The 27,804-nt window shown below is 36.7% G+C and overlaps 1 protein-coding gene across 1 annotated transcript; it reads right to left on the reverse strand.

The window, feature by feature from the left end:
* Nucleotides 1–47: 47 nt before the first annotated feature.
* LOC112050682 (filaggrin) lies at nt 48–27,804 on the reverse strand. Its single transcript, XM_052890048.1, has 8 exons — nt 27,765–27,804; nt 27,654–27,683; nt 26,620–26,652; nt 23,532–23,564; nt 22,564–22,596; nt 19,701–21,074; nt 12,210–18,395; nt 48–1,868 (listed from the first exon to the last, which is right to left on the reverse strand). The coding sequence occupies exons 1-8, from the start codon at nt 27,802–27,804 to the stop codon at nt 1,744–1,746; spliced, it is 7,854 nt and encodes a 2,617-aa protein (XP_052746008.1). The 3' UTR covers nt 48–1,743.

Here is a 27,804-nt window from a genome sequence, read left to right on the forward strand (position 1 = left end):
TATGTTAGAAATGTATAAACAATGCCTCTGTCTACACATTACTCTGTATTATTTGACAGAACATCTAATGTCTGTGCAACCTCTGTCATTTTGCCTGCGTACTCATAGCGACACACAGCGTTCTCTAAGTTCAATAAATTCTTTTCTTTTGTACTCGTGCTCCCAATATATTGAATATGATTCTATTTTTACAAAGTCGTCGTCGTCATCAACCCATATTCGGCTCACTGCTGAGCTCGAGTCTCCTCTCAGAAAGAGAGGGATAAGGCCAATAGTCCACCACGCTGGCCCAATGCGCATTGGCAGACTTCACACACGCAGAGAATTAAGATAATTCTCTGGTATGCAGGTTTCCTCACGATGTTTTCCTTCACCAATTGAGACACGTGATATTTAATTTCTTAAAATGCACACAACTGAAAAGTTGGAGGTGCATGCCCTGGACCGGATTCGAACCCACACCCTCCGGAATCGGAGGCAGAGGTCATATCCACTGGGCTATCACGGCACAAAGTACCTAGTGAGTTTCATTATTACCATAACCTATCAGTATACGGGAAGAAAAAAGAAACAAAGTTTTTTTTATATTCAATTAATCATTTTTTTTTATCAATTTATTAAAAAATTGAAATTTTTTATAATGCTCCTTACAAATACTAAGTAATCTAAATTATTTTTACCGGAAATTCACACATTGCGTAGACAGAAAAGTAAATAGACAATAGTAAGAGTAAAACACATCCTCTCAAGAAGATGCGTAAGTAAACATGACAAGGCAATTCTATACTTGGTGTGTCGATGCATGTACAACATAGGTATATAACGTACGCGAACAAATTATTATTTAACCAAACTGGGAATCAAATCAAATCAATCAAACATGAAATCTTTGTTGAAAATCAGCGGCCAACACAGTGTGTGTATGATAGGTGTCATAAATTGCTCTTGACATACTATGACACAAATTGTTAAGGTCTAAGATTGGGTACGTTAGAAATTGCCTATTCACTCTTGCCTTGAAGTTCTTTAATAGGCATGAAAATACTAATGCTGGAATGTGTTAAAGACTCAGTAAAAATAATTTTAGCATGAACAGAAAAATAAAAATAACTTTTCTACTGGCATCGTAGACAGAAAAATTAGTAGACCTATAGATAGTATCTATCGTATTCCATACAAAAATGAGAACAAGTTATGCGTGTACTCTTTAGAAATAAGACAAGGAGATTCGATATTCAGTGTCATGACGCGTGCTATTTTAGATATACTTTTAAGGACCTATGTATGAATATATCTACACGTAAAATATTTTGGCAAAATAAAAGAATAATGAATTACTAAATTATTAGGTCCAACAAGTTTGACTATTGTCATTCAGTAATAATTTTATATACTTTTATTTAAAATATGTAAAATAAACATAGAGTGAACACAAAAAACAGCCTCACAACACTTTTTTTTGTAAATTTAAGTAAGTAGTTATAGCTTAAAATATAGGTAAAAAAAACTTCAATGTAGTGTGTTGTGATGTGAATATCTTTTGTCTGACACCGGTACGTCAATCAATCGTCTATTTCTCTCTATGTCTACGACTAATTGCACTGACAGAGAGTTTTTTTTTAATTTTTCTGTTCAAGCTATACAAAATATATTTTATAATCGACATAACCAAGATATAAACCTATAAAGTGTGTGTTTAAAGGTCGTATCAATCGATCCAGTTGCCATTTCCATAATCAAATGTTAGTAATAGTTGTTGAATTGTTTTCGCAACTCTGCGGGCATCTCGCTGATGCTCGAGAAGCAGATACATATCCTGCTTGTAGCTGGTCTACGGGAAAATATTTCTGGTAAGAAGCGCTTCCAACCTGTCAAGAGGAAAACAATATATTAATTCATGTTGACGTGACAACGTCTTATAATTCGATGGAGTCGGCTGCACGAACCTTCGACCATTAAATAACAGGATCTGCCTCGCTAACCATTACCCCTCTGGCAAAGATCATAAATCAATGATCTAACGCGTTTATAAAAACTGTTGCTACAGAATCGATGTTTCATTGTTGTAATCGTTTTCGTCGTGTAAAGAGCTCCCTAAAAATGCCGATTTTACACAAACCGGAATGCCATAAAAAACGGCCAAAAACTTCTAGTTTAGTAACAGATGGAGTAACGTTCATTTGTAAGTATCGTACCTTAATTTTATCAAATTTGTAATAAAAACAATTTCTAAAAAGAATCGATTCTTTTGACGAAACAGCAAAAAATCGATGAGTAATCGAATAATAAATGTATTTAATCTGTGGATAGTCTAAGCAATGTGTTTGTTAGTCTGTGAAAAATTACGCGTGTGTGTATTGTGGGTCAAATTTATAGTTGTGTGGAATGGACACAGAATACATTTAATGGTGTTAAATATTTTCGATGTGTGAGTTTACCTCGTCCCTTTCAAAAAACGACAGACTTTTTTGTTGGTGAATTTGGGTGCTAAACAGGTCCATAGTCTGAATAGTCAAAGGCACGGCAACATGACTCATGCGGCGTTACCTCGCTCTGAGGCGTTCTATTTAACGCTTGAAGTGCAAGCGAGAGCGCGGAACGAGCGACAAAGAGGCACAATCGGCCTCCGCGTTCGACAGCGTTCATAATTGTATTTATGCGTACAAACAAATGTAACTTGATCAATTCAATTATGATTTCCATTAACTTCCTTCTCTATATCCATACAAAATGTCTGTCAAACAAATAAAATTAAAAAAATTTCTTTTGAAATATGCAATGCATGTCACGTTCAACTATCGTAAGTAAACCGACTTTACAGACAACCGATTTTTTAATATTTTTTCTTTATATTGGTCCAGGATCCGTGGAGCATTCTTACAATGGGGATGATGACTAGGTTTGAATATATTGATTTTTATGATACATTCGGGTAAGGTCAATGTTAACTAATTTATACGTAAAAAGCAAAGATTGACTGGATATTTTTGCAAAATAAATGAGATCATAAAATTTCGAAATCTATTAAATGTCGTAATTAGATGAAAATTCATTCAGTTTTCTTACATTAAATGTGACATTTTTTAATATGTGAACTATAAACATAAACGCACAAATAACAAAGATATTAATAATTTTGTTTAAACGTACATACAAATCTAACGATCATTGCATTACCTACGACGTCATTAATTCGTATCATTTTGTATGGGGCGTTTTTCAGGGATCCGCGGCAGCACCGCAAAGCTGACCCTTTAAATCCCTGTAGCTCCGAAAGTAATGATCGCAGATACCCTGTTACTTTTACAAAATTGCTTTACTATTAGCAATCTCTTAATTTATATACAATTTAAAAAACTGTCATCATCCCTATTGATTACTATCAAGTTAATTTTCCGTGAGTAGCTTCATTTTGATGAGATGCTCAACTTTCATAACTACGAAAATAAACGTACCACGCAATTAGAATGACAATGTGGCTGAAAAGTTAAGCATATATAAAAATAACAGTTGGTTAGAAACAATTTTTGATGATGTTGTCGATACAAGTTGGGAGGAGGGGAGTTGTTCAAAAATTATTACTAACGCGACTAGCAGCGTGACGGTGTTCACGCTGCCTAACAAACAACTGAGCATTATTTTTTTTTTTTTATAATAATAAATATACTTCAACAATACACATCCAAAAGTAAGCATACAGAGTAGCTTGTGTTATGGGTGTAGGAAAACTTACAGTTTTGGCGGATCGCTGGGTTTCACCTTCAGTTAAATACTAATTATTATCACATGCTTCGTGTCACGTTTTTTCTTGCGCCGGCCGGCTTCTTCGCGGGTTGGTAGATACACTTCTTGCGGTTTGTATATTGTAAGTTTGTAAGATAGGTTTAGGCGATCAGCGGATATGGAGCTCCAAGTGAAATAAAAAGGACAATTTGCGGATTAATCTGATAGAGGTTGTTGAACTTGTGTAGGTGACGCGGAAGTGAATCAAAGAGAGTGCGTAGTGATTTCATAGACTAAATGTCAATGTTTCATAGACTTTGTTTTTTTTTTTTTTTTGATGGACTCGTGGTCGAGCTCTTTGATATTAAGAATCTTACAACTCCCCCGGGCGTAGAGGTACCCTCTACATAAATTAATAACTGAATTATAAGGTTTGAGCGTTGAGCTTGAAGTATATGTGAAAAAATATTTATAACTATAATGTACTAAATAAATGAATTATCTTTAATTAAAACAATTTGAATGAAATTAAATATTATTGCAAAGGTAAGGGACTAATCCGTACAACAGGACGGATATAGCTTCCGGAGTGCGTTCTAACTTTGACTGCTCTGACTATATTATCCTTCCCTGGATACAATTGTTCTACTATTCCTAAAGGCCAACATAAAGGATGAGTATTAGAATCTTTGATCAATACAACAGTTCCAGTAGTAATAGGATTAGAAGGTGTATTCCATTTCTGTCTCTGTTGTAAAGAAGTTAAGTACTCTTGACTCCACCGTTTCCAAAAGGAATGAGTGATCTTTTTTAATAATTGATAGCGTGATAACCGAGTGTCAGGTATGTCAGTCAAGTCTTCTGATGGTAAATACTTCATAGGAGTGATGTTGAGAAAATGATTTGGAGTTAAAGCAGATAGGTCTGAAGGATCAGCACTCAAGACGCACAATGGTCTACTATTTAACAGATTTTCAATTTGAACTAAAACTGTATTTAATTCTTCATAAGTTAGAATTTGTGTACCTATAACTTTATACAAATGAGTTTTTATACAGCGGACGTTAATTTCACTTAGTCCATTAAAGTGTGGACCATATGGTGGGCTATGCTTAAATTGAATTCGATGCTCTGCTAGTTTGTTTTCAATATAATTTTGATGAGCTTTGGACTGTATAAGAGAATAAATTTCATTTAACTTGCGCTTTGAACCTAAAAAATTTGTAGCTCCATCACTGTAAATTAAGCTAACAGGTCCCTTTCGTGATATTAATCTTAAAAAGGCTGCTAAAAATAAATCTGAACTTAAATCAGAGACCAATTCTATATGTATTGCCTTAGTAGTTAGGCAAGTGAATACACAAACATATGCTTTTTGGCTTTTTATGCCTCTACGGCGTATATGAGTAACGAAATAAGGTCCCATGTAATCTACAGAGCAAAAAACGAAAGCTTTGACTTGTGCTACTCTAAATGCGGGCAACTCTCCCATTTTAGGGTAGGTAAATTTAGGATTAATGCGATGGCAAATGTTGCATTTGTGTACACGATTACGAATCAAATTTCTAGCACCAATTATCCAGTATTTCTGTCTAATTAGTGCAAGTAAAAGAGCCGGTCCTGTGTGCAAGTTAGTTATATGATAAAAATCAACAATGAGATGAGTAATTCGTTCCTTTGCAGGTAAAATAAAAGGATGTTTTTGACCAAACTCTAATTGTGAGTTGGACAAACGACCACCAACTCGAATGAGGTCATTATCCATAAAGGGGTTGAGATTTAGTATAGCTTTAGAGCAAATTTTGTTAGTATTAAGAGCGCAAATGTCACTTGAAAAATGTTTATTTTGAATGTAACGTATAATATAAACTTCAGCAAATTCCAAATCTGAAACTGAGACGAGTCCTCGAGAGCTAAGACGTTTTGAAAATCTTAGAATATATACTGTAATGCGGAGTAATTTAGACCAGCTTGAAGAGCGTTCGGCTAAATTTTCAATAGGATGTTGAGAGTTGGGAAGAGAAACTTCAACTTTTAAAACTGTTGTTTTTGATTCCTCAAGGTTTTCATCATTACTTCCAACAATGAACGTTTTTACAGGCCATTGAGAATTAGGGTAAGTAATCCATTGTGGACCTTTAAACCAAAGGTTGCGTTTCAACAACTCTTTTGGTGTTATAGGGCGAGAAATTATATCGGCGGGGTTTTCGCGACCATCTATATGAAACCAATGTTTAGAATGTAATTTAGAATTTATTTCTGTTATTCTATTAGCAACGAATGTATGAAATTTATAAGCGGGTGAATGTATCCATGTAAGCGTTACTGTTGAATCTGTAAATGCATATATTTCATTTAATTTACAGCGTTTAGTTAGAACCTCTCGTACAGAGTTAATTAAATTAGCTAAGAGTAAAGCGGCGCAAAGTTCTAAACGGGCGAGAGATATTTTCTTAAGCGGTGCTACTCTTGATTTGGAAGTGAGTAAATGAACACATCCCTGAGATTGTTCATTAGAGCTTACACGTAGGTATACCGCGGCTCCGTAGCATTTCTCACTAGCGTCAGAAAATCCTAATAGTGTGATGTGTACATCAGAATATATACCTACATGACGTGGAATTTGAATTTTTTCTAAATATGAGAGTTCATTACAGAATTGAGTAAATTGGTGGGAGATTGAGATGGGTACTGGAGTATCCCAGTCAAGATTTAACTTCCAACACTCTTGTATAAGAAGTTTCATGAAAGTTATAACAGGGCCTATAAAACCTAAGGGGTCAAATAAACGCGCGGTTATAGAAAGAATTAAGCGTTTAGTGTACTGTGAGTTTGAGTAAGTGTCATTATTTAAACTAATTTTAAAGTTGAATGTATCTGACTTAGGATGCCATTGCATACCTATAATCTTTGTAACATCTTGAGAGTCTGAGTCGAAATTGATAAAATTTTCATTTTTATGAGCAGAAGGAATTTTAGCTAAGAGTTCAGTGTTATTAGAGATCCACTTTACTAGATTAAAACCACCGGAGTTGAACATTTTAACCATTTCTTGATAAGTTTCAAAAGCTTTATCCAAGCTATTGACTGAATTTATGTAATCATCCATGTACATATTATTATTAGCTTCAATTGATGCAAGTGGATATTTGTCTTTACTATCTTCAGCTAACTGACGTACAACTCTCATAGCAAGGTACGGTGAGCTTGACACTCCAAATGACACAACTGTAAAATTATAAGTATCTATTGGTTGTGTAGAATCAAATCTAAAAAGAATGCGTTGATAAGCGTGATGTGCGGGTGTGAGATTTAGTTGAAAATAATGTTTTTCGATATCTGCTGTCAAGGCGACAGAGAATAAACGTAAATTTATCAATAATTCAAATATGCTATTTTGTAAATTGGGTCCTGTATATAATAAGTCATTGAGTGATTTTCCTGATGTTGTTTTTCTTGAAGCATTGAGTACAATGCGAGTTTTAGAAGTTTTTTTATCTGGGCGATAAACAGCTCTATGCGGAATGTAATAACAATTAGTGGTGCGTGATGGATCCTTTACTTTTGTGAGATAACCTTTGTCAATGTATGACTGAATAGTTGCGTTATAGTCTGCGCGAAGAGCGGGTGTAGAGTCTAACTTTCTTTCCAAGTTTGTCAGAGAGCGTTTAGCGTTTATGAATGAATCACCTAGTTTCGCGGGATCTTCTTTGAAGGGTAAGTGTACAGTATATCTACCTGTTTTATCGCGTGAATATGTATGTTTAAATATGCGCTCACAAGTCTCCTCATCTGGGCTTACATGGTTTCTTTGAGGAACATTTTCTAATGACCAAAAGCGTTCTGTTAATTTTTCAAGTAATAGTGGTTCTGTGTTGCAAAAAAATGCTTTACTGTTAGATTGGTAATGATCGTTCATGACACAATTAGCTTTCCCCATAAGGATATAGCCGAGCGTTGATTGAATTGCAACAACAGAAGAATGCGGTGAAATAATTTTATTACTCCCAATTAAAAATGGAAACAATTCATTTCCAACCAAACAATCAATTGGGCCAGGAATATGATAGTTATCATCTGCCAACGGCAAAGAGTGCAAGTGATTTAATTCTGAGACATTAATATGGGCATTAGGCAAGTGGTCAGTTATTGTGTCAATGACCCTAGCATTAATTGTGTAAGAACAACGGTTATCAAAACGAGAGTGAATTTTAAATGTAACGAAACCTAATGAAGTACTTTCGGTTTGACCAATACCCTTTATGGTAGTGGGAGCAAACTTAATTTTCAAATTGAGCCTTTGACAGCAGTCTTTACTTATGAAATTGGTCATCGACCCAGTATCTAAAAATAGGCGTATATAATGGTGTTCATTATTATTGTAAACACTAACAGCGGCTGTGGGAAGCAATACTGTTGTATGATTAATGTTACTGTAAGTACAAGCTGATGTTGTGACAGAGAGAGCTAAATCATTTGACTTTTGAGGTGGATTTTGATTTTCAGAAGTATGTTGAGTTTGAAAACTTGATGCTAATGGTTGAGCTATTGAATGTTTATCAGATAAGTGAGTTGAAGTGTTATTAGTTGATGTGTCCCTATGGTTCAGTGAGTGAGAAGCGGTATAAGAACGTGAAGTGCCAGGTTTAGCAAATGAGTCACATAACAGAGAGTGATGTAAATTGGAGCACTTCATACATCTATTTTGACTGCGGCATTGGAACGTCTTATGAGATCCTAAACAATTTTTAAAATATCCTGTCTTATTTACTATGTCAAGTCTGTTTCTAGGATCTTGATTTATGAAGAAATCACATTTATATAATGGATAAAAATCCTTACTTTTACATACTAAACAAGAGCGTTGATTAATTTGAGAATTTGAAGAATAAGTATTACCACACACTGTACTTGTGAACGTTTGAGGCTTAGGCTTGTAAGTAGTGTTGGGTTTTCTGTTATAGTTTTCAGTCTTAGCATATGACTGAGTAGTTTGTGCGCGCAATGTAATTATTTTAACCTGTTCTTTAAGAAACTTATTTAAATCTGAAAATTTAGGAATTTTAATGTCCTTGTGAGTTTGTTCAAATAAGATTACAGTGTCTTTATTTAACTTTGAGAGAGCGATATGAGTTATTATAAAATCTGCTAAATCATCTATATTTAAACGTCTAAGAGCAGCTTCTGCTGAACAAAACTGTTCTAAAAATGATTCTAAAGAAAATGTATTTTGTTTGTAATGTAGTAGGGATTCTACATATTGAGACGCCAAGACCCTTGTATCCTGATACTTTTCTACAAGAGAATTAAAGATTATGTGGTAATTTTCGCCAGTTGGCCTTATACTGGCACAAATATGCAAAGCCTTCCCAGTTAAGCATCCTGTCAGATACTGGACCTTTTGCATATCTGAGATTTGATTATTGTTGTGAATTAAACTTAGGAAATTTTCATAAAAGACGGGCCAAGCACTGGGACTCCCATCGAACTTCTGAAGTTGTATGGGTGGCAATTTTGAATTCAACAAGTTATATTGCTCTAGTCCTTGAGATTTGCTTTTTACATTGGATAAAGCTTGTTGAATTTCACAATATAATTGATCAAATGCTTCAAGCGCAGCATAATTTGGTCTGATGTTCTCATCTTCCTTGAGTTGCTCAGTGACTAGCTCATCTACCGTGTTTATAAATTGTTGCCTAGTACTTTCTATTGAAATGACTCTAGTTAAAAATCTACTTCTGTTTTGATCATCGTCTAAGCAGCGGCTCAAATCGTATAATTGTTGTATTATATTAAACAGGCTTTCTTTGCGTGCTTCTAGTTTTAATATATTTTTATTTAGCTTCGACATGTTGTAAGCTCAGGAGTTGTAAGAAATGAATTAAATTGTTTATAGATATGCAAGTGTAATATTTTAAGGTTAAGTAACTAATTCTTCTTGTTAATAGATATATGTATGAGAAAAGTAAGCGGTAATTTTTAGAAAAATGTATTAAAATGCGTGTATTGCGTTATAATCTGTAGGATGCGATTGGATTACGAAAGATGTGAAAATAAGAACCGGTCGAATGCAAGATGGCGCGTGTTGTCTTTGTGTAATTGTGTGATTAAGAAGGAATTTAGATTGAGATTACGGGATCCGGGAACTCGAATGGACCAGAAAGGTTGTAGGAAAACTTACAGTTTTGGCGGATCGCTGGGTTTCACCTTCAGTTAAATACTAATTATTATCACATGCTTCGTGTCACGTTTTTTCTTGCGCCGGCCGGCTTCTTCGCGGGTTGGTAGATACACTTCTTGCGGTTTGTATATTGTAAGTTTGTAAGATAGGTTTAGGCGATCAGCGGATATGGAGCTCCAAGTGAAATAAAAAGGACAATTTGCGGATTAATCTGATAGAGGTTGTTGAACTTGTGTAGGTGACGCGGAAGTGAATCAAAGAGAGTGCGTAGTGATTTCATAGACTAAATGTCAATGTTTCATAGACTTTGTTTTTTTTTTTTTTTTTTTGATGGACTCGTGGTCGAGCTCTTTGATATTAAGAATCTTACAATGGGTGCTAAGATAGTTGATATTATAATATTCATATACAATTATATACTACATATAAATACTTATATAATGTACAAATACACACAGACACTGGAAAACACTCATGTTCATCACACAAATATTTTCCAGTTGTGGGAATCGAACCCACGGCCTCCACAATAACAATAACTAATTTTTATTATTCCGGATCTTAGACCATCCACAAATATATTCATAAATCGCCGAGGGAGATAATTTAGTTAAACAAATAATTAAAAAAACTAACCGAAGAATTGATACAACCGGAAAACATTGCTCAGTGATGTTAGCACCCTCCTGTCGACAATCAATGTTTGACCATCAAAATATGATCATCAATGTATGACCATTAATATATGATCATGCAATTTTGACCTTAAAAATACGATCATCAATGTATGACCATCAATGTTTGATCATCAAAATATGATCATCAATGTATGACCATCAATGTATGACAATCACTGTTTGACCATCAAAATGTGATCATCAATGTGTGACCATTAATTTATGATCATGAAATTTTTATCTTAAAAATACGATCATGAATGTATGACCATCAATGTTTGATCATCAAAATATGATCATCAATGTATGACCATCAATGTATGACAATCACTGTTTGACCATCAAAATGTGATCATCAATGTGTGACCATTAATTTATGATCATGAAATTTTTATCTTAAAAATACGATCATCAATGTATGACCATCAATGTTTGATCATCAAAATATGATCATCAATGTATAACCATCAATGTATGACAATCACTGTTTGACCATCAAAATGTGATCATCAATGTATGACCATTAATATATGATCATGAAATTTTTACCTTAAAAATACGATCATCAATGTATGACCATCAATGTTTGATCATCAATGTTTGATCATCAAAATAATATGATCATCAATGTAAAATCATATTTTTGTGTTGGAAGTCAGTTGAATTTTTTCATTAAAATTTTTATTTTTTAATTTTTAGTGTTAGGTAGCATACTGAGTGTGAACAAAAATTAATAAGCTATTAGCTGAAACTTTATTTTCTAATGACCTAAGTCCTACAATCCCAATTTTAAATTAGCACTTTAACTCATATACAAAATCTCACTCCCCCTTTATCCACACGTAATATGAATATCCAAAAAACATAGTTAATGAGGAGTTTTCTTAACCAGACCCCTAATGCAGTCATAACCCATACGGGTGGAAAGTTCTCATCAACACAAATTTATCAAGTCCAAACACGAGGTAGCTACTGTGAACCGTCGAGGAGTTTCCTAAACTGTCCTTCGTCTTCATCGAAAGTTCTCATCAATACAAATTAATCAAGCCCAAACAAAAGGTAACTGCTGTAAATCGTTGACGAGTTCCATCATCATCAGACCAACTTCATTAAATTGTAGTAGTTTATAAAATACCTAATAAAAAACCAACAAACGCACAGGCCGTCTCTACGATATTTACGAAAGTTTCCTTCAATTTCTCCAGGATGCCATGAAAGATCAGTTATGAAGGATCAGATTGACATGAAAAAAATGGGATCACCTTGACAGTATACCCTTCCAAACAAAAAAAGAATTTTCAAAATCGGTAAGCAAATGACGGAAATATCGCTGGACATGAAAATAACATACATACAGCCGAACGTAAAACCTTCTCCTTTTTGGAAGTCGGTTAATAAAATCTTTGGTGCCCCCCCCAAATTATTTTGAAACAGGCACACCACACCACTTGGCAGTATTTTTTCTACTCCTATTCCTATCGGACGAAGGCGCGAGTATCAGTTAGTATAATATATATTTGCTTTTTTTTTTTTCTGTCTGAGTAGGTGCCGATAGCTCCCTGCGGAACCACTACGGCGTCACCGGGGGGGTATATATTTGCATAAAAAAATTAATATCTATAACTTACCAGCAGAAGGTTTCCTTGATTTGGGTTTGCTGTCTGGAGTTTCAGGTTTCCTTACTGGAGTTTCTTCTTGTGGTTTTTCTTTCTGAGGGTTTTCTCGTTGAGGATTTTCTTTATTATCTGGTTTTGCAGTGTTGGACTCTTCTGTCGTCTTTGTATTCTTGTATTCTGTATTGGTAGAGTACGATGTAGCAGAGGCGCCAGAAGATGAAGTGGCACCTTGATTTGTTTCTGTAGTGACTTTTTTATTGCCTGGTTGGCCTTGCGGGCTTTTTTCTTGTGGATTATCTTTTGAATCTGGTTTACCATCTTTACGATCATCGTCTTGTGGTTTTCCTGTGTTGGACTCTTCTGTCGTCTTTGTATTCTTGTATTCTGTATTGGTAGAGTACGATGTAGCAGAGGCGCCAGAAGATGAAGTGGCACCTTGATTTGTTTCTGTAGTGACTTTTTTATTGCCTGGTTGGCCTTGCGGGCTTTTTTCTTGTGGATTATCTTTTGAATCTGGTTTACCATCTTTACGATCATCGTCTCGTGGTTTTTGGTCATCTTGCTGTTGTTCTCCAGTGTTGGACTCTTCTGTCGTCTTTGTATTCTTGTATTCTGTATTGGTAGAGTACGATGTAGCAGAGGCGCCAGAAGATGAAGTGGCACCTTGATTTGTTTCTGTAGTGACTTTTTTATTGCCTGGTTGGCCTTGCGGGCTTTTTTCTTGTGGATTATCTTTTAAATCTGGTTCACCATCTTTACGATCATCGTCTCGTGGTTTTTGGTCATCATGCTGTTGTTCTCCAGTGTTGGACTCTTCTGTCGTCTTTGTATTCTTGTATTCTGTATTGGTAGAGTACGATGTAGCAGAGGCGCCAGAAGATGAAGTGGCACCTTGATTTGTTTCTGTAGTGACTTTTTTATTGCCTGGTTGGCCTTGCGGGCTTTTTTCTTGTGGATTATCTTTTGAATCTGGTTTACCATCTTTACGATCATCGTCTTGTGGTTTTCCTGTGTTGGACTCTTCTGTCGTCTTTGTATTCTTGTATTCTGTATTGGTAGAGTACGATGTAGCAGAGGCGCCAGAAGATGAAGTGGCACCTTGATTTGTTTCTGTAGTGACTTTTTTATTGCCTGGTTGGCCTTGCGGGCTTTTTTCTTGTGGATTATCTTTTAAATCTGGTTCACCATCTTTACGATCATCGTCTCGTGGTTTTTGGTCATCTTGCTGTTGTTCTCCAGTGTTGGACTCTTCTGTCGTCTTTGTATTCTTGTATTCTGTATTGGTAGAGTACGAAGTAGCAGAGGCGCCAGAAGATGAAGTGGCACCTTGATTTGTTTCTGTAGTGACTTTTTTATTGCCTGGTTGGCCTTGCGGGCTTTTTTCTTGTGGATTATCTTTTAAATCTGGTTCACCATCTTTACGATCATCGTCTCGTGGTTTTTGGTCATCTTGCTGTTGTTCTCCAGTGTTGGACTCTTCTGTCGTCTTTGTATTCGTGTATTCTGTATTGGTAGAGTACGATGTAGCAGAGGCGCCAGAAGATGAAGTGGCACCTTGATTTGTTTCTGTAGTGACTTTTTTATTGCCTGGTTGGCCTTGCGGGCTTTTTTCTTGTGGATTATCTTTTAAATCTGGTTCACCATCTTTACGATCATCGTCTCGTGGTTTTTGGTCATCTTGCTGTTGTTCTCCAGTGTTGGACTCTTCTGTCGTCTTTGTATTCTTGTATTCTGTATTGGTAGAGTACGATGTAGCAGAGGCGCCAGAAGATGAAGTGGCACCTTCATTTGTTTCTGTAGTGACTTTTTTATTGCCTGGTTTGCCTTGCGGGCTTTTTTCTTGTGGATTATCTTTTAAATCTGGTTCACCATCTTTACGATCATCGTCTCGTGGTTTTTGGTCATCTTGCTGTTGTTCTCCAGTGTTGGACTCTTCTGTCGTCTTTGTATTCTTGTATTCTGTATTGGTAGAGTACGATGTAGCAGAGGCGCCAGACGATGAAGTGGCACCTTGATTTGTTTCTGTAGTGACTTTTTTATTGCCTGGTTGGCCTTGCGGGCTTTTTTCTTGTGGATTATCTTTTAAATCTGGTTCACCATCTTTACGATCATCGTCTCGTGGTTTTTGGTCATCTTGCTGTTGTTCTCCAGTGTTGGACTCTTCTGTCGTCTTTGTATTCGTGTATTCTGTATTGGTAGAGTACGATGTAGCAGAGGCGCCAGAAGATGAAGTGGCACCTTCATTTGTTTCTGTAGTGACTTTTTTATTGCCTGGTTGGCCTTGCGGGCTTTTTTCTTGTGGATTATCTTTTGAATCTGGTTTACCATCTTTACGATCATCGTCTCGTGGTTTTTGGTCATCATGCTGTTGTTCTCCAGTGTTGGACTCTTCTGTCGTCTTTGTATTCTTGTATTCTGTATTGGTAGAGTACGATTTAGCAGAGGCGCCAGAAGATGAAGTGGCACCTTGATTTGTTTCTGTAGTGACTTTTTTATTGCCTGGTTGGCCTTGCGGGCTTTTTTCTTGTGGATTATCTTTTAAATCTGGTTCACCATCTTTACGATCATCGTCTCGTGGTTTTTGGTCATCTTGCTGTTGTTCTCCAGTGTTGGACTCTTCTGTCGTCTTTGTATTCTTGTATTCTTTATTGGTAGAGTACGATGTAGCAGAGGCGCCAGAAGATGAAGTGGCACCTTGATTTGTTTCTGTAGTGACTTTTTTATTGCCTGGTTGGCCTTGCGGGCTTTTTTCTTGTGGATTATCTTTTAAATCTGGTTCACCATCTTTACGATCATCGTCTCGTGGTTTTTGGTCATCTTGCTGTTGTTCTCCAGTGTTGGACTCTTCTGTCGTCTTTGTATTCTTGTATTCTTTATTGGTAGAGTACGATGTAGCAGAGGCGCCAGAAGATGAAGTGGCACCTTGATTTGTTTCTGTAGTGACTTTTTTATTGCCTGGTTGGCCTTGCGGGCTTTTTTCTTGTGGATTATCTTTTAAATCTGGTTCACCATCTTTACGATCATCGTCTCGTGGTTTTTGGTCATCTTGCTGTTGTTCTCCAGTGTTGGACTCTTCTGTCGTCTTTGTATTCTTGTATTCTGTATTGGTAGAGTACGATGTAGCAGAGGCGCCAGAAGATGAAGTGGCACCTTGATTTGTTTCTGTAGTGACTTTTTTATTGCCTGGTTGGCCTTGCGGGCTTTTTTCTTGTGGATTATCTTTTGAATCTGGTTTACCATCTTTACGATCATCGTCTCGTGGTTTTTGGTCATCATGCTGTTGTTCTCCAGTGTTGGACTCTTCTGTCGTCTTTGTATTCTTGTATTCTGTATTGGTAGAGTACGATTTAGCAGAGGCGCCAGAAGATGAAGTGGCACCTTGATTTGTTTCTGTAGTGACTTTTTTATTGCCTGGTTGGCCTTGCGGGCTTTTTTCTTGTGGATTATCTTTTAAATCTGGTTCACCATCTTTACGATCATCGTCTCGTGGTTTTTGGTCATCTTGCTGTTGTTCTCCAGTGTTGGACTCTTCTGTCGTCTTTGTATTCTTGTATTCTTTATTGGTAGAGTACGATGTAGCAGAGGCGCCAGAAGATGAAGTGGCACCTTGATTTGTTTCTGTAGTGACTTTTTTATTGCCTGGTTGGCCTTGCGGGCTTTTTTCTTGTGGATTATCTTTTAAATCTGGTTCACCATCTTTACGATCATCGTCTCGTGGTTTTTGGTCATCTTGCTGTTGTTCTCCAGTGTTGGACTCTTCTGTCGTCTTTGTATTCTTGTATTCTTTATTGGTAGAGTACGATGTAGCAGAGGCGCCAGAAGATGAAGTGGCACCTTGATTTGTTTCTGTAGTGACTTTTTTATTGCCTGGTTGGCCTTGCGGGCTTTTTTCTTGTGGATTATCTTTTAAATCTGGTTCACCATCTTTACGATCATCGTCTCGTGGTTTTTGGTCATCTTGCTGTTGTTCTCCAGTGTTGGACTCTTCTGTCGTCTTTGTATTCTTGTATTCTGTATTGGTAGAGTACGATGTAGCAGAGGCGCCAGAAGATGAAGTGGCACCTTCATTTGTTTCTGTAGTGACTTTTTTATTGCCTGGTTGGCCTTGCGGGCTTTTTTCTTGTGGATTATCTTTTGAATCTGGTTTACCATCTTTACGATCATCGTCTCGTGGTTTTTGGTCATCATGCTGTTGTTCTCCAGTGTTGGACTCTTCTGTCGTCTTTGTATTTTTGTATTCTGTATTGGTAGAGTACGATTTAGCAGAGGCGCCAGAAGATGAAGTGGCACCTTGATTTGTTTCTGTAGTGACTTTTTTATTGCCTGGTTGGCCTTGCGGGCTTTTTTCTTGTGGATTATCTTTTAAATCTGGTTCACCATCTTTACGATCATCGTCTCGTGGTTTTTGGTCATCTTGCTGTTGTTCTCCAGTGTTGGACTCTTCTGTCGTCTTTGTATTCTTGTATTCTTTATTGGTAGAGTACGATGTAGCAGAGGCGCCAGAAGATGAAGTGGCACCTTGATTTGTTTCTGTAGTGACTTTTTTATTGCCTGGTTGGCCTTGCGGGCTTTTTTCTTGTGGATTATCTTTTAAATCTGGTTCACCATCTTTACGATCATCGTCTCGTGGTTTTTGGTCATCTTGCTGTTGTTCTCCAGTGTTGGACTCTTCTGTCGTCTTTGTATTCTTGTATTCTTTATTGGTAGAGTACGATGTAGCAGAGGCGCCAGAAGATGAAGTGGCACCTTGATTTGTTTCTGTAGTGACTTTTTTATTGCCTGGTTGGCCTTGCGGGCTTTTTTCTTGTGGATTATCTTTTAAATCTGGTTCACCATCTTTACGATCATCGTCTCGTGGTTTTTGGTCATCTTGCTGTTGTTCTCCAGTGTTGGACTCTTCTGTCGTCTTTGTATTCTTGTATTCTGTATTGGTAGAGTACGATGTAGCAGAGGCGCCAGAAGATGAAGTGGCACCTTCATTTGTTTCTGTAGTGACTTTTTTATTGCCTGGTTGGCCTTGCGGGCTTTTTTCTTGTGGATTATCTTTTGAATCTGGTTTACCATCTTTACGATCATCGTCTCGTGGTTTTTGGTCATCATGCTGTTGTTCTCCAGTGTTGGACTCTTCTGTCGTCTTTGTATTCTTGTATTCTGTATTGGTAGAGTACGATTTAGCAGAGGCGCCAGAAGATGAAGTGGCACCTTGATTTGTTTCTGTAGTGACTTTTTTATTGCCTGGTTGGCCTTGCGGGCTTTTTTCTTGTGGATTATCTTTTAAATCTGGTTCACCATCTTTACGATTATCGTCTCGTGGTTTTTGGTCATCTTGCTGTTGTTCTCCAGTGTTGGACTCTTCTGTCGTCTTTGTATTCTTGTATTCTGTATTGGTAGAGTACGATGTAGCAGAGGCGCCAGAAGATGAAGTGGCACCTTGATTTGTTTCTGTAGTGACTTTTTTATTGCCTGGTTGGCCTTGCGGGCTTTTTTCTTGTGGATTATCTTTTGAATCTGGTTTACCATCTTTACGATCATCGTCTTGTGGTTTTCCTGTGTTGGACTCTTCTGTCGTCTTTGTATTCTTGTATTCTGTATTGGTAGAGTACGATGTAGCAGAGGCGCCAGCAGATGAAGTGGCACCTTGATTTGTTTCTGTAGTGACTTTTTTATTGCCTGGTTGGCCTTGCGGGCTTTTTTCTTGTGGATTATCTTTTAAATCTGGTTTGCCATATTCAGGATTATTAGTTTTTGGTTGTTGGCCTTCTGAGCCCGGTGTTTCATTTGTATTGCCTTGTTGATTTTGTGGATTTTCAGTTTGTGGTTTCTGTTGTTTAGGATTTTCTTTTGTGCTTGGTTTGACATCTGTAGGATTTTCTACCTGGGGGTGTTGGTTGTTTGGACCTGGGTTGTCATTTGTATTGCCTGGTTTATTTTGTGGAAGTTCAGTTTGTGGATTTTGTTTTTGTGGTTTTTCATTAGGTTTTGTGTGTGGTTTACTATGTTTTGGCCATTTTATTTCTTTTCCTTGTTCCTTTGGTTCCTCGTGTTTCTTAGTTGCTCTTTTCTCGTGATTTTTTTCACTGTCATGCTTCTTCGTATTTTTTTCATCTACAGACTTGTCGTTTTGGGTTTTTGGGGTTTTTTCATGTGGCTTAATATGTTTTTTATCCTCTTTTTTTGGCTTCACTGGATTTGTTTTTCCTGTAAAATGACGACAAGGTTACTTTAAAAATATATAACAATGAAAATATATATACTATACAGGAAAGTACTTGAAATTGCGACGGTTGCGAGGTGGTTGTGCATATCGTACGCACATTCGTGATGAGTGATTCATGCAAGGTACTAAATTAAAATGAAGTCTCCTGAAATTTACATTTTTATAATGCAGTGTTATCACGATCCTTCTAAATTATTATACAAAGGAAAGAAATCCTTTCAGCAGTAGGTTGTCAACCAGGTTGCTAGGTCCATCTATATTTAGTTTGGCAATAAATTATATTATCCATTCAAAATTAAATGTATGGTACCTTGACGATGGCACCTTGGTTTGGTGATTTACAGACAGTTCAGACAGATTTATTACTTTTCAATTTTAGAGATATTGGCCTTGAACTGAAGTTAATAAATGCGAGTAGTACAGTTGTTACGTAGTTATAGTCTTTGACTCTGTAAATTCTTATCTGGCATCACAAATTTATCAAAATTTTAGTAACATTGCTTCCAATTAAGACCAATATCTATGATACCCAATAATATATTTTCAGCAGACGTAAAAGTGGATTACAAAAATAAGAATACCAATGTCGAACAAAGGTTATCACAACATTTGTCAGGACAACTTAATTAACAAATCAAACTGTAACCAAAATAAAACCCTACAATGGCAGAGAATGACCTTGAGTGAAGTCACGCACTTGTGAACGTTGTGTGTAGGGTTAAAGGATCCTTTGATACCACTTGTTAACGGTAGGATCAAAGAATTGGCTAGTTGACACCTTTTAATGGTCTTAAATATTTTAAACATTATCGTTCTACTAAAAGTTTTTGCATATTTTTTGAGAGGTTTTACATGAAAAGGAGATGGTCGAAAATGTCCCTGGCGGAAATAAAAGAACATATTTTTTTTAACTATTTTTGATTATACAAATCTACGAATTTACTTTAATTCTTTCGAAATAATATTCATTCACTCCCAAGAAAAGCAACGCTATTGGTAATAATGGCGGATTGATGATGTTTTCAATGCAGTAGTCGATTTGACGTTTGCTGTCAATTGTCATGTCATAGTTGCTCTATGGGCGCCACCTTGATATAACTCAGAAACTTGGTGCTTTTATTTTATTTATTTCTTTTTATTTAGTTAGATTTATTCATGTATTTAGATTTTAATAAAATCCTTATATTTTTAAAATTTTAATGATACGGGGTACACGAGTGGACTTGAAACGGACCGTCTCTTTTTAGTTTTTAATTATGTTTTATGTTTAAAAAAATGTAGCTTACCTTTGTGCGGTTTATGATCATCATGTTTCTTGTTTTCTTTTTTTGGTTGTAAGTGAGTGTTTTTATCAGATTTGGGATGATGTTTTGGATTCTTTGGCTTTTTGTCCTTATGTTTTGGTTCCTTGGGTTTCTTGCTATGTTTGGATGGGTTCTTTGGGGTTTTTTCATAGGGTTTCGTTTTTGGTTTGACCTCAGATGGCTTATGTTTTGGATGTATTTTGGATGGGTGTTCAACACTCATATCATCTTGCTTCTTGGGTACGTTTTCACTTGGTTGATGGTTCTTAGGTTCAACGTCATTTTTGATATCGCTTTTTTTTTCTTTTTTCTCTTTCCTTACATTATCCTTTTTGTGTTTTTTTTCATTGTGTTTCTTTGGATGTTCTCTGTTGTTGATATCTGGATGACCTTTTGTTTTTTTACTTTTAGATGGTTTGTTATGTTTCTTGTCTTTCTTGTCTTTCTTAAATATATCCTTCTTGGGTTTACCATCACGAGATTTAGGTGTTTTACTTTTTGGTTTTCTGTCTAATGGCTTAGGCTTTATTTCAACGTCTTTCTTTGATTTTTCAGGATGTTTCCCTTTAGATTTGTCACAAGGCTTTTTACTTTTACTTGGCTCTGAAATTGGTTTCTTATGTTTTTGTTTTTCGTCTTTCTTTTCTTTTTTATGAACGTCTTTTTTGGGTTTCTTTGCGTGTTTTGGTTTGTGGTCTACAGGCTTTAGATCTTTTTCTTCTTTCTTTTTTGGATGATCTTTATGATGAACATCCTTTTTATGTCTTACTCCATCAGACTTGGGCTTTTTATCTCCCTCTATTTTCGGTTGTTGTTGTTGTTGTTGTTGTTTATCGTGTTTGCTTGTTGGTTTACCTTTAGACTTGCTACAAGGCTTTTTACTCTTGGATGGTACTGAAATTGGTTTACTATGTTTTTTGTCTTTCTTATTAACAGCCTTCTTGGATTTTTCATCGTCAGACTTTGGTTTTTTATGTATAGGCTTAGTTTTTATATTCACGTCTTTTTTCGGTTGTTTATCGTGTTTGTTTGGTAAACAATTTCCTTTAGCTTTGTCACAAGGTTTTTTATCTTTAGCTGGCGTTGAAATAGGCTTAATATGTTTCTGGTTTTCTTTATCCTTTCCATTGTCTTTCTTGTCTTTTTTATCTGCAGATTTAGAGCATGGTTTCTTCACGTGCTTTGGTTTGTGGTCTACTGACTTCGGTTTGGTTTCTTCTTTCTTTTGTGGGTGATCTTTAGGTTTGCTAAGTTGTTTCTTGGACTTGTCACATGGTTTTTTGCTCGGCGCTTGTGCTGGAGCGGGTTTGTGTTCTTGGCCACCCTTGGATTTTGAGCAAGGTTTTTTGTTTCCAGCTAATAAACGGTAAATGAGAGTGGTTAGGTTTTCTTTTATTTTACAGGAATTCTTATATATTTATCATAATTATTATTAATTAACGATCCACTACGTCCCTCCTTATAGGTTTGGCGGGATTAGGTTGATTATGTTAATTTACACATAATTTGACTGCCTCTGTGGCGCAGCGGTATGCGCGGTGGATTTACAAGACGGAGGTCCTGGGTTCGAACCCCGGCTGGGTCAATTGAGGTTTACATAATTTGTTCCATTTCTGGCTGGTGGGAGGCTTCGGCCGTGGCCAAGCGATTTAGCGTTCCGGTACGATGTCGTGTAGAAACCGAAAGGGGTGTTGGATTTTATCCTCCTCCTAACAAGTTAGCCCGCTTCCATCTTAGATTGCATCATTATTTACCGTCAGGTGATTTTAGTCAAGGGCTAACTTGTAAAGAATAAAAAAAAACATCTGTCTAATAATACAAAGAGGAAATATTCGATGCTAAAAAGTATATTACTAGTAGGTTGCCTATAAAATCTCCTGCATTTATATCCTGTATCTAGTATCTATAGTTGACATATACGAAATTGAGATTCTATGTAACAAATGTCATATATGTAACAAATAGCAAATCGATTACGATCTGGACACATTCCATCAAATAAATTTTCATTTTTAATGAAGAAATCGGAATCGCTAAATTGCGAAATATGTGGAGTAATTGACGATGTTCAGCATTTATTGATGGAATGTGTTCAAAATGGTCAGGAAAGAGAAGACTTAATCAGTGATTTAAACTTAAATAGGAAAGATGTAGGTTTGTTTAATACCATCATGGCTTTTCCAATGTCTGGGGAAGCCAGAATGGTGTATGATCTTTGTTTAAAAAAGTAGATTTAAAATTAAGTAGTTTAATATATAATTCTTTTAAGTTATACTGATTAGGGTACGATAGGGCTGACATATTTTTTGTAAAATAAAAGTCCTTAAAAAATTCAAGATTAAAAAAAAAAAACTATTCAAATGTAGTTTTGTCAATTGATTTGATGTTTATTTTAATAGATTGATAATAAATACCAAAATAGTGAATAAGCCAGCTGGAAAAACTATTAATTAGCCATCATGATTTATAGGTATAGGATATAGGAGTAATATATATATATATATATAGGAGTTATCTAAGCATTCTGCTCGCAACATATTTTTAAACATCCAAATCCATGCTAATATTATAAAGCTGGAGAGTTTGTTTGTTTGTTTGATTGAACGCGATAATCTCAGGTACTACTGGTCCGATTTGAAAAATTATTTCAGTGTTAGATAGCCCATTTATCGAGGAAGGCTATAGGCTATATTTTATCCCGTATTCCTACGGGAACGGGAACCATACGGGTAAAACCGCGCGGCGGCAGCTAGTTTTGATATAAAACACTTTCATTCATTAAACAGATGGGTGAAGTTCGTTTCTTCGGATGTTCTAGTATTTATAATTGAAGGAAATTACGTACTTGGAACCACTTTTTCTATCAGCTTCTTTTTATCTGAAAACAAAAGCACAAAGAATAGAATATTTTTTTTTTAATTGAAAACTTTTTTCAGTGTTTTTTTTTTTTGGGATGGGTAAATCGGATGAAGAGCCGATGGACGTTGGGGTCCCAAAGTGCTGGAATGGCGACCCCGCACTAGTAAGCGCAGTGTTGGTCGACCCCCCACCAGGTGGACTGACGACATCAAGCGAGTCGCAGGGATTCGCTGGATGCAGGTGGCTCAGTATCGTGATGTTTGGAAGAACCTACAAAAGGCCTATGTCCTGCAGTGGACGTCCATTGGCTGATATGATGAAATCGGATGCGTTCGATACGTACAATGCGAATATCTGGGCGCCTTTCTCTTGCAGTCCTCTCACGAAATCCGTCTTTAGCAGACGTTTATTAACTATAAACTACCTCCCTGTCAAATTTCAACTATGTACGTCAAGTGGTCTTCGATATTTCGGGATGAATGACCTTTTATAAATATACGAGTAAATAAAGTTGTACTTTATGATATAAGCGTGGTAAGTTGAAAATTACAGCCGAGGCAATATTGCAGCTCGAGCCACAGGCGAGAGCTATAGTAAGGAAGCAGAATGAGAGGGGTTAGGCCATTAGTCCACCCCGCTGGCCCAATGCGGATTGGCAGGCTTTACACACGCAGAGAATTAAAAAAACAGGTATGCAGGTTTCCTCACGATGTATTTCTTCACTATTTGAGACACGTGATATTTAATTTCTTATTTTTATCTTTAATTTCTGAAAAGTTGGAGGTGCGTGCCCCGGATTCGAACCTACGCCCTCCTGAATCGAAGGCAGAGGTCAATGCAATCTACTCGCAACATATTTATAACATCCTTAAAACACTTTTCGTCCATTAAACAGATGGGTGAAGTTCGTTTCTTCGGATGTTCTAGTATTTATATTTGAAGGAGATTACATACCTGGAACCACTTTTTCTACCAGCTTCTTTTTATCTGAAAACAAAAAGACAAAGAATATATAAGTTTTTGGCTGGTGGGAGGCTTCGGCTAGTTGCCACCCTACCGGCAAAGACGTACCGCCAAGCGATTTAGCGTTCCGGTACGATGCCATGTAGAAACCGAAAGGATTGTGGATTTTCATCCTCATCCTAACAAGTTAGTCCGCTTCCATCTTAGACTGCATCATCACTTATTTATCATCAAGTGAGATTGTAGTCAAGGGCTAACTTGTAAAGAATAAAAAAAAAAGTGTGTGTCAGCTCCGACGCACGGATGGAGTTTACTCTTTTCAATAGCAACGCCTGAAAAGTGAAAGGTGCGCAAGCGAGGTGCAGCGCTGCGTGCGCGCCCGCCAACAGCGTGCACGTGCGTGCGGACGCGCTAGGCATGTGAACGCTGTTGGCGGCAGCGCACGGTGAAAGGTGCGCAGAATAGGTAAACAGTGCACATCGAGTAGGGCTTTAGTAATGCTTATGTTAAAGAAGACTAAATTTATAGAATTGTAAAATAACTAATAGACTTTATAATATACTTCACATTATATATTTTACTCTTACAATGATATAATCATTAAAATAAATTAGAAAGTTGCGCACTAAAGGTGCGCACCAAAAACGTGACACTTTTTCGTTAGTTCAGTTGGTTTTACCCCTCGGATTTTTCTCATACCGGGCGCCTTATATATAAAAAATCGATTCTTAAGGAGTAAACTCCAATAAACTCCAAAAACAAAAAAAAAGCGACTTTGATAACTCTGTCTTTTGTTCTGCAAATGTTTGCTCACCTTTTGCGCAGTTATATGGAATAATATTATTTGCTATTCAGAACACCTGGGTAATTACTAATTAGTCATTTGCTGTTTTTCAATGTAACAACTGTATCAATATATATTGTTTTTTATTTCTACTCGTTATAGAAAGAGAACAAAACCCTACAGAGAGAAAAAATGTTTAATGTAACGCGTGTTTTTAATTGCGGTATCCAATGATAATTTTATACTATAATAATAATAATAATAATATGCTCCCGACCGACTTTTCGGCCACGGCGGCTAATCTCATGGTGAAATTAACCATGTACGCAGGAGATATTATAGTGCACAAGTGTATGCGCAAGTACAGGTGCACTCTCTCTTCCCTCACTCTCGAAATCCGATGGGACGGCAGACCGACACGATGAGAGATCAGGCGCAGGACCGACGGGTTTACGTGCTCTCCGAGGCACGGGGGTGTAGTAACACCGCCAACTTCCCAACTCCAGGCTGCTATTAAGATTTTCCTTGTAAGAAAAATCCCAATAACCTATATTGTTTTTTGTTGGCCTGACCCGGGATTCGAACCCTGGACCTCATTGTCCGTAACTGAACCAGCTAACCACGGGACCAATGAGGCAGTTTTATACTATAGATCGGTTACGTCCATACAAAATGTTAAAGTGAATCTGACATTTGGAACGCTCATGTCATGTGTCACTGTCAAATGTAATGTCTAATGCTCTTCTCTCTTCTGCCATCGCATCGGACGGGTTCCATTCCAAATCGCATCTCTGTTTTGTTATACTAAATTACTGATCTTAATTTTGCTAATTAAAGTGTTTATTCATACATCTTTTGTATTTATTTCACAAATAGTTTTCATTACAAAATCACCGCACTCATAGTCACGAACAAAATTCTCTGTCATTTTCTGAGGAAAACGAGCTTAGATTTGGTATATATCTTATACTCTTATACTAAACTAGAAGTTTTGCCCGTTTTTTACACAATTCAATTACACAAAAAGGTATTTTACGGAGCTCTTTAACCGACGAACACGATTACAACTATTTAACATCGATTCTATAGAGACAGTTTTTATAATCGCATTAGATCGTTGATCATATACTATGACAAAAAAGTAACGTCTAGCTTGGCAGGTCCTATACAATAATAAGTGTCTGAGGCAAAAAGTGATCCAATTAATAGGCTACAACACTGAGCGCACAGATGCACAATTGCACAATTTTGTCTTTAATTCCATTATATATTTATGTACTCGTGAGACGTGCTAGCCCAGTGGATATGACCTCTGCCTCCAATTCCGGAGGGTGTGGGTTCGAATCCGGTCCGGGACATTCACCTCTAACTTTTCAGTTATGTGCATTTTAATTTTTAAATCTCGTGTTTCAAACGGTGAAGGAAAAACATCGTGGAAACCTTAATCTTAATTCTCTGTGTGTGTGAAGTCTGCCAACCCGCATTGGGCCAGCGTGGTGGACTATTGGCCTAACTCCTCTCATTCTGAGAGGAGACTCGAGCTCAGCAGTGAGTCGAATATGGGTTGATAACTATAGATCGGTTACGTCCCTACAAAATCACCGCAATAATTGATCCAATTAATAGGCTACAATACTAAGCGCACACATGCAGATTTTTTTCTTTAATTCCATTATATATTTATGTATATATAGTTTTTACACTTCCTGAACACACAACTCGACATTGTAGACGATATTTAGGTATTATTTGTTTAAATAACGTTCGTTGTTGACCACAACTTTTTTTTTGACGGCATCCGTGGCGCAGTGGTATACGCGGTGGATTTACAAGACTGAGGTCCTGGGTTCGATCCCCGGCTGGGCCGATTGAGGTTTTCTCAATTGGTCCAGGTCTGGCTGGTGGGCTTCGGCCGTGGCTAGTTACCACCCTGCCGACAAAGACGTACCGCCAAGTTCCGGTACGATGTCGTGTACAAACCGAAAGGAGTGTGGATTTTCATCCTCCTCCTAACAAGTTAGCCCGCTTCCATCTTAGATTGCATCATCACTTACCATCAGGTGAGATTGTAGTCAAGGGCTAACTTGTAAACAATAAAAAAAAACAACTAACATTGATATGTGGAAATTTCCTCTTTTTTCATGCGCTAGTAACACATCTAACAGTATTTAATATCATTGGCAGTATCAGTATTTAAAACTGTTTCCCAGATGTTGATTGGTCTAATAAACGCCTTTTTGTGTGATTGTAAATTGTAGTTAGTACATTTTTTGACAATTAAGTTAATGTACTTACCCTTGACAACATGGTGAAGAAAGTCCTTTTTACCTGAAACATAATATTTTTGTTAATTAAATAATCACAAGTGTGTGTCTGTGTTTTAATTAATTATTATTTTTTATATTGAAAGTTTCTTAAATATTTTCCCGTTATATATTCCGTTCCCCTCGAGAAATTATGTTAGGAACTTAAGAGTGGGCATCGAACCCACGATCTCTAGGTGTTGAGTCCTTTTACTATCGAGCTATCGAGGCTTAAAAGCCAATGAGTATAATCTATACTTATAATAAATCTGTAGAGAGGTCAATTCTGTACATGAAATATATTTCCAAATAACTATCAGCGGGTGATTATTGATCGATACTGATGCCAAAAATGCAATCAGTAAAATTTTTGTCTGTCTGTATGTTCGTTATATAAACAAAAACTACTCGACGGATTTTAACGAAACTTGGTACAATTATTTTTCATACTCCTGGGCAGGTTATAGTATACTTTTCATCACGCTACGATCAATAGGAGCAGAGCAGTGAAGGGAAATGTTGGGAAAACGGGAGTAGTTACTCCATTCACCCGTTCACCCGCGTTATAGCCGTTTCAGTGGGAATACGGAAATAAAATATAGCCTATAACACTCGCAAATAACGTGGCTTTCTATTGGTGAAAGAATTTTTAAAATCGGTTCAGCAGATCCTGAGATTACTCCTCATCTTCCTTATATGCGATTGGTCATTCATTCATCACGAATACTCGAAAACCGCTTCACATAGAAAGATAAAATTTGGCAGGGAGGTAGTTTATAGTTAATAGATGTCCGCTAAGAACGGATTTTGCGACAGGGCCGGATTGAGGAGGTCTAAGGGCGGGCGAAGTAACGGAATAATATACACCAGTTATGGTAAAATGTATAAAGGCCCAATTCATTCAATGTCCCATCATGTTAAACCTACATTTTCATGAATAAAATATCATTCATATCATTCATTCATTCATTCATTCATAAAAAAACGAATTTTTCACCCTGACCTAAAAATAATATTATGACTTACCTGCTACATTATGAAGGAGTTCCTTTTTTCCTGCAAGCATAGAAACATACATTAGTACATATCGAGGTTTTGGAAAATGTAATTTCTGTTTTTTTTTTTATTTATGCTTACCTGCAACCTTGTCAACTAGACTTGCTTTCGCTGAAAACAT

This window comes from Bicyclus anynana, chromosome 27, assembly GCF_947172395.1.
Source record: "Bicyclus anynana chromosome 27, ilBicAnyn1.1, whole genome shotgun sequence".
NCBI classification, from domain to species: domain Eukaryota; kingdom Metazoa; phylum Arthropoda; class Insecta; order Lepidoptera; family Nymphalidae; genus Bicyclus; species Bicyclus anynana.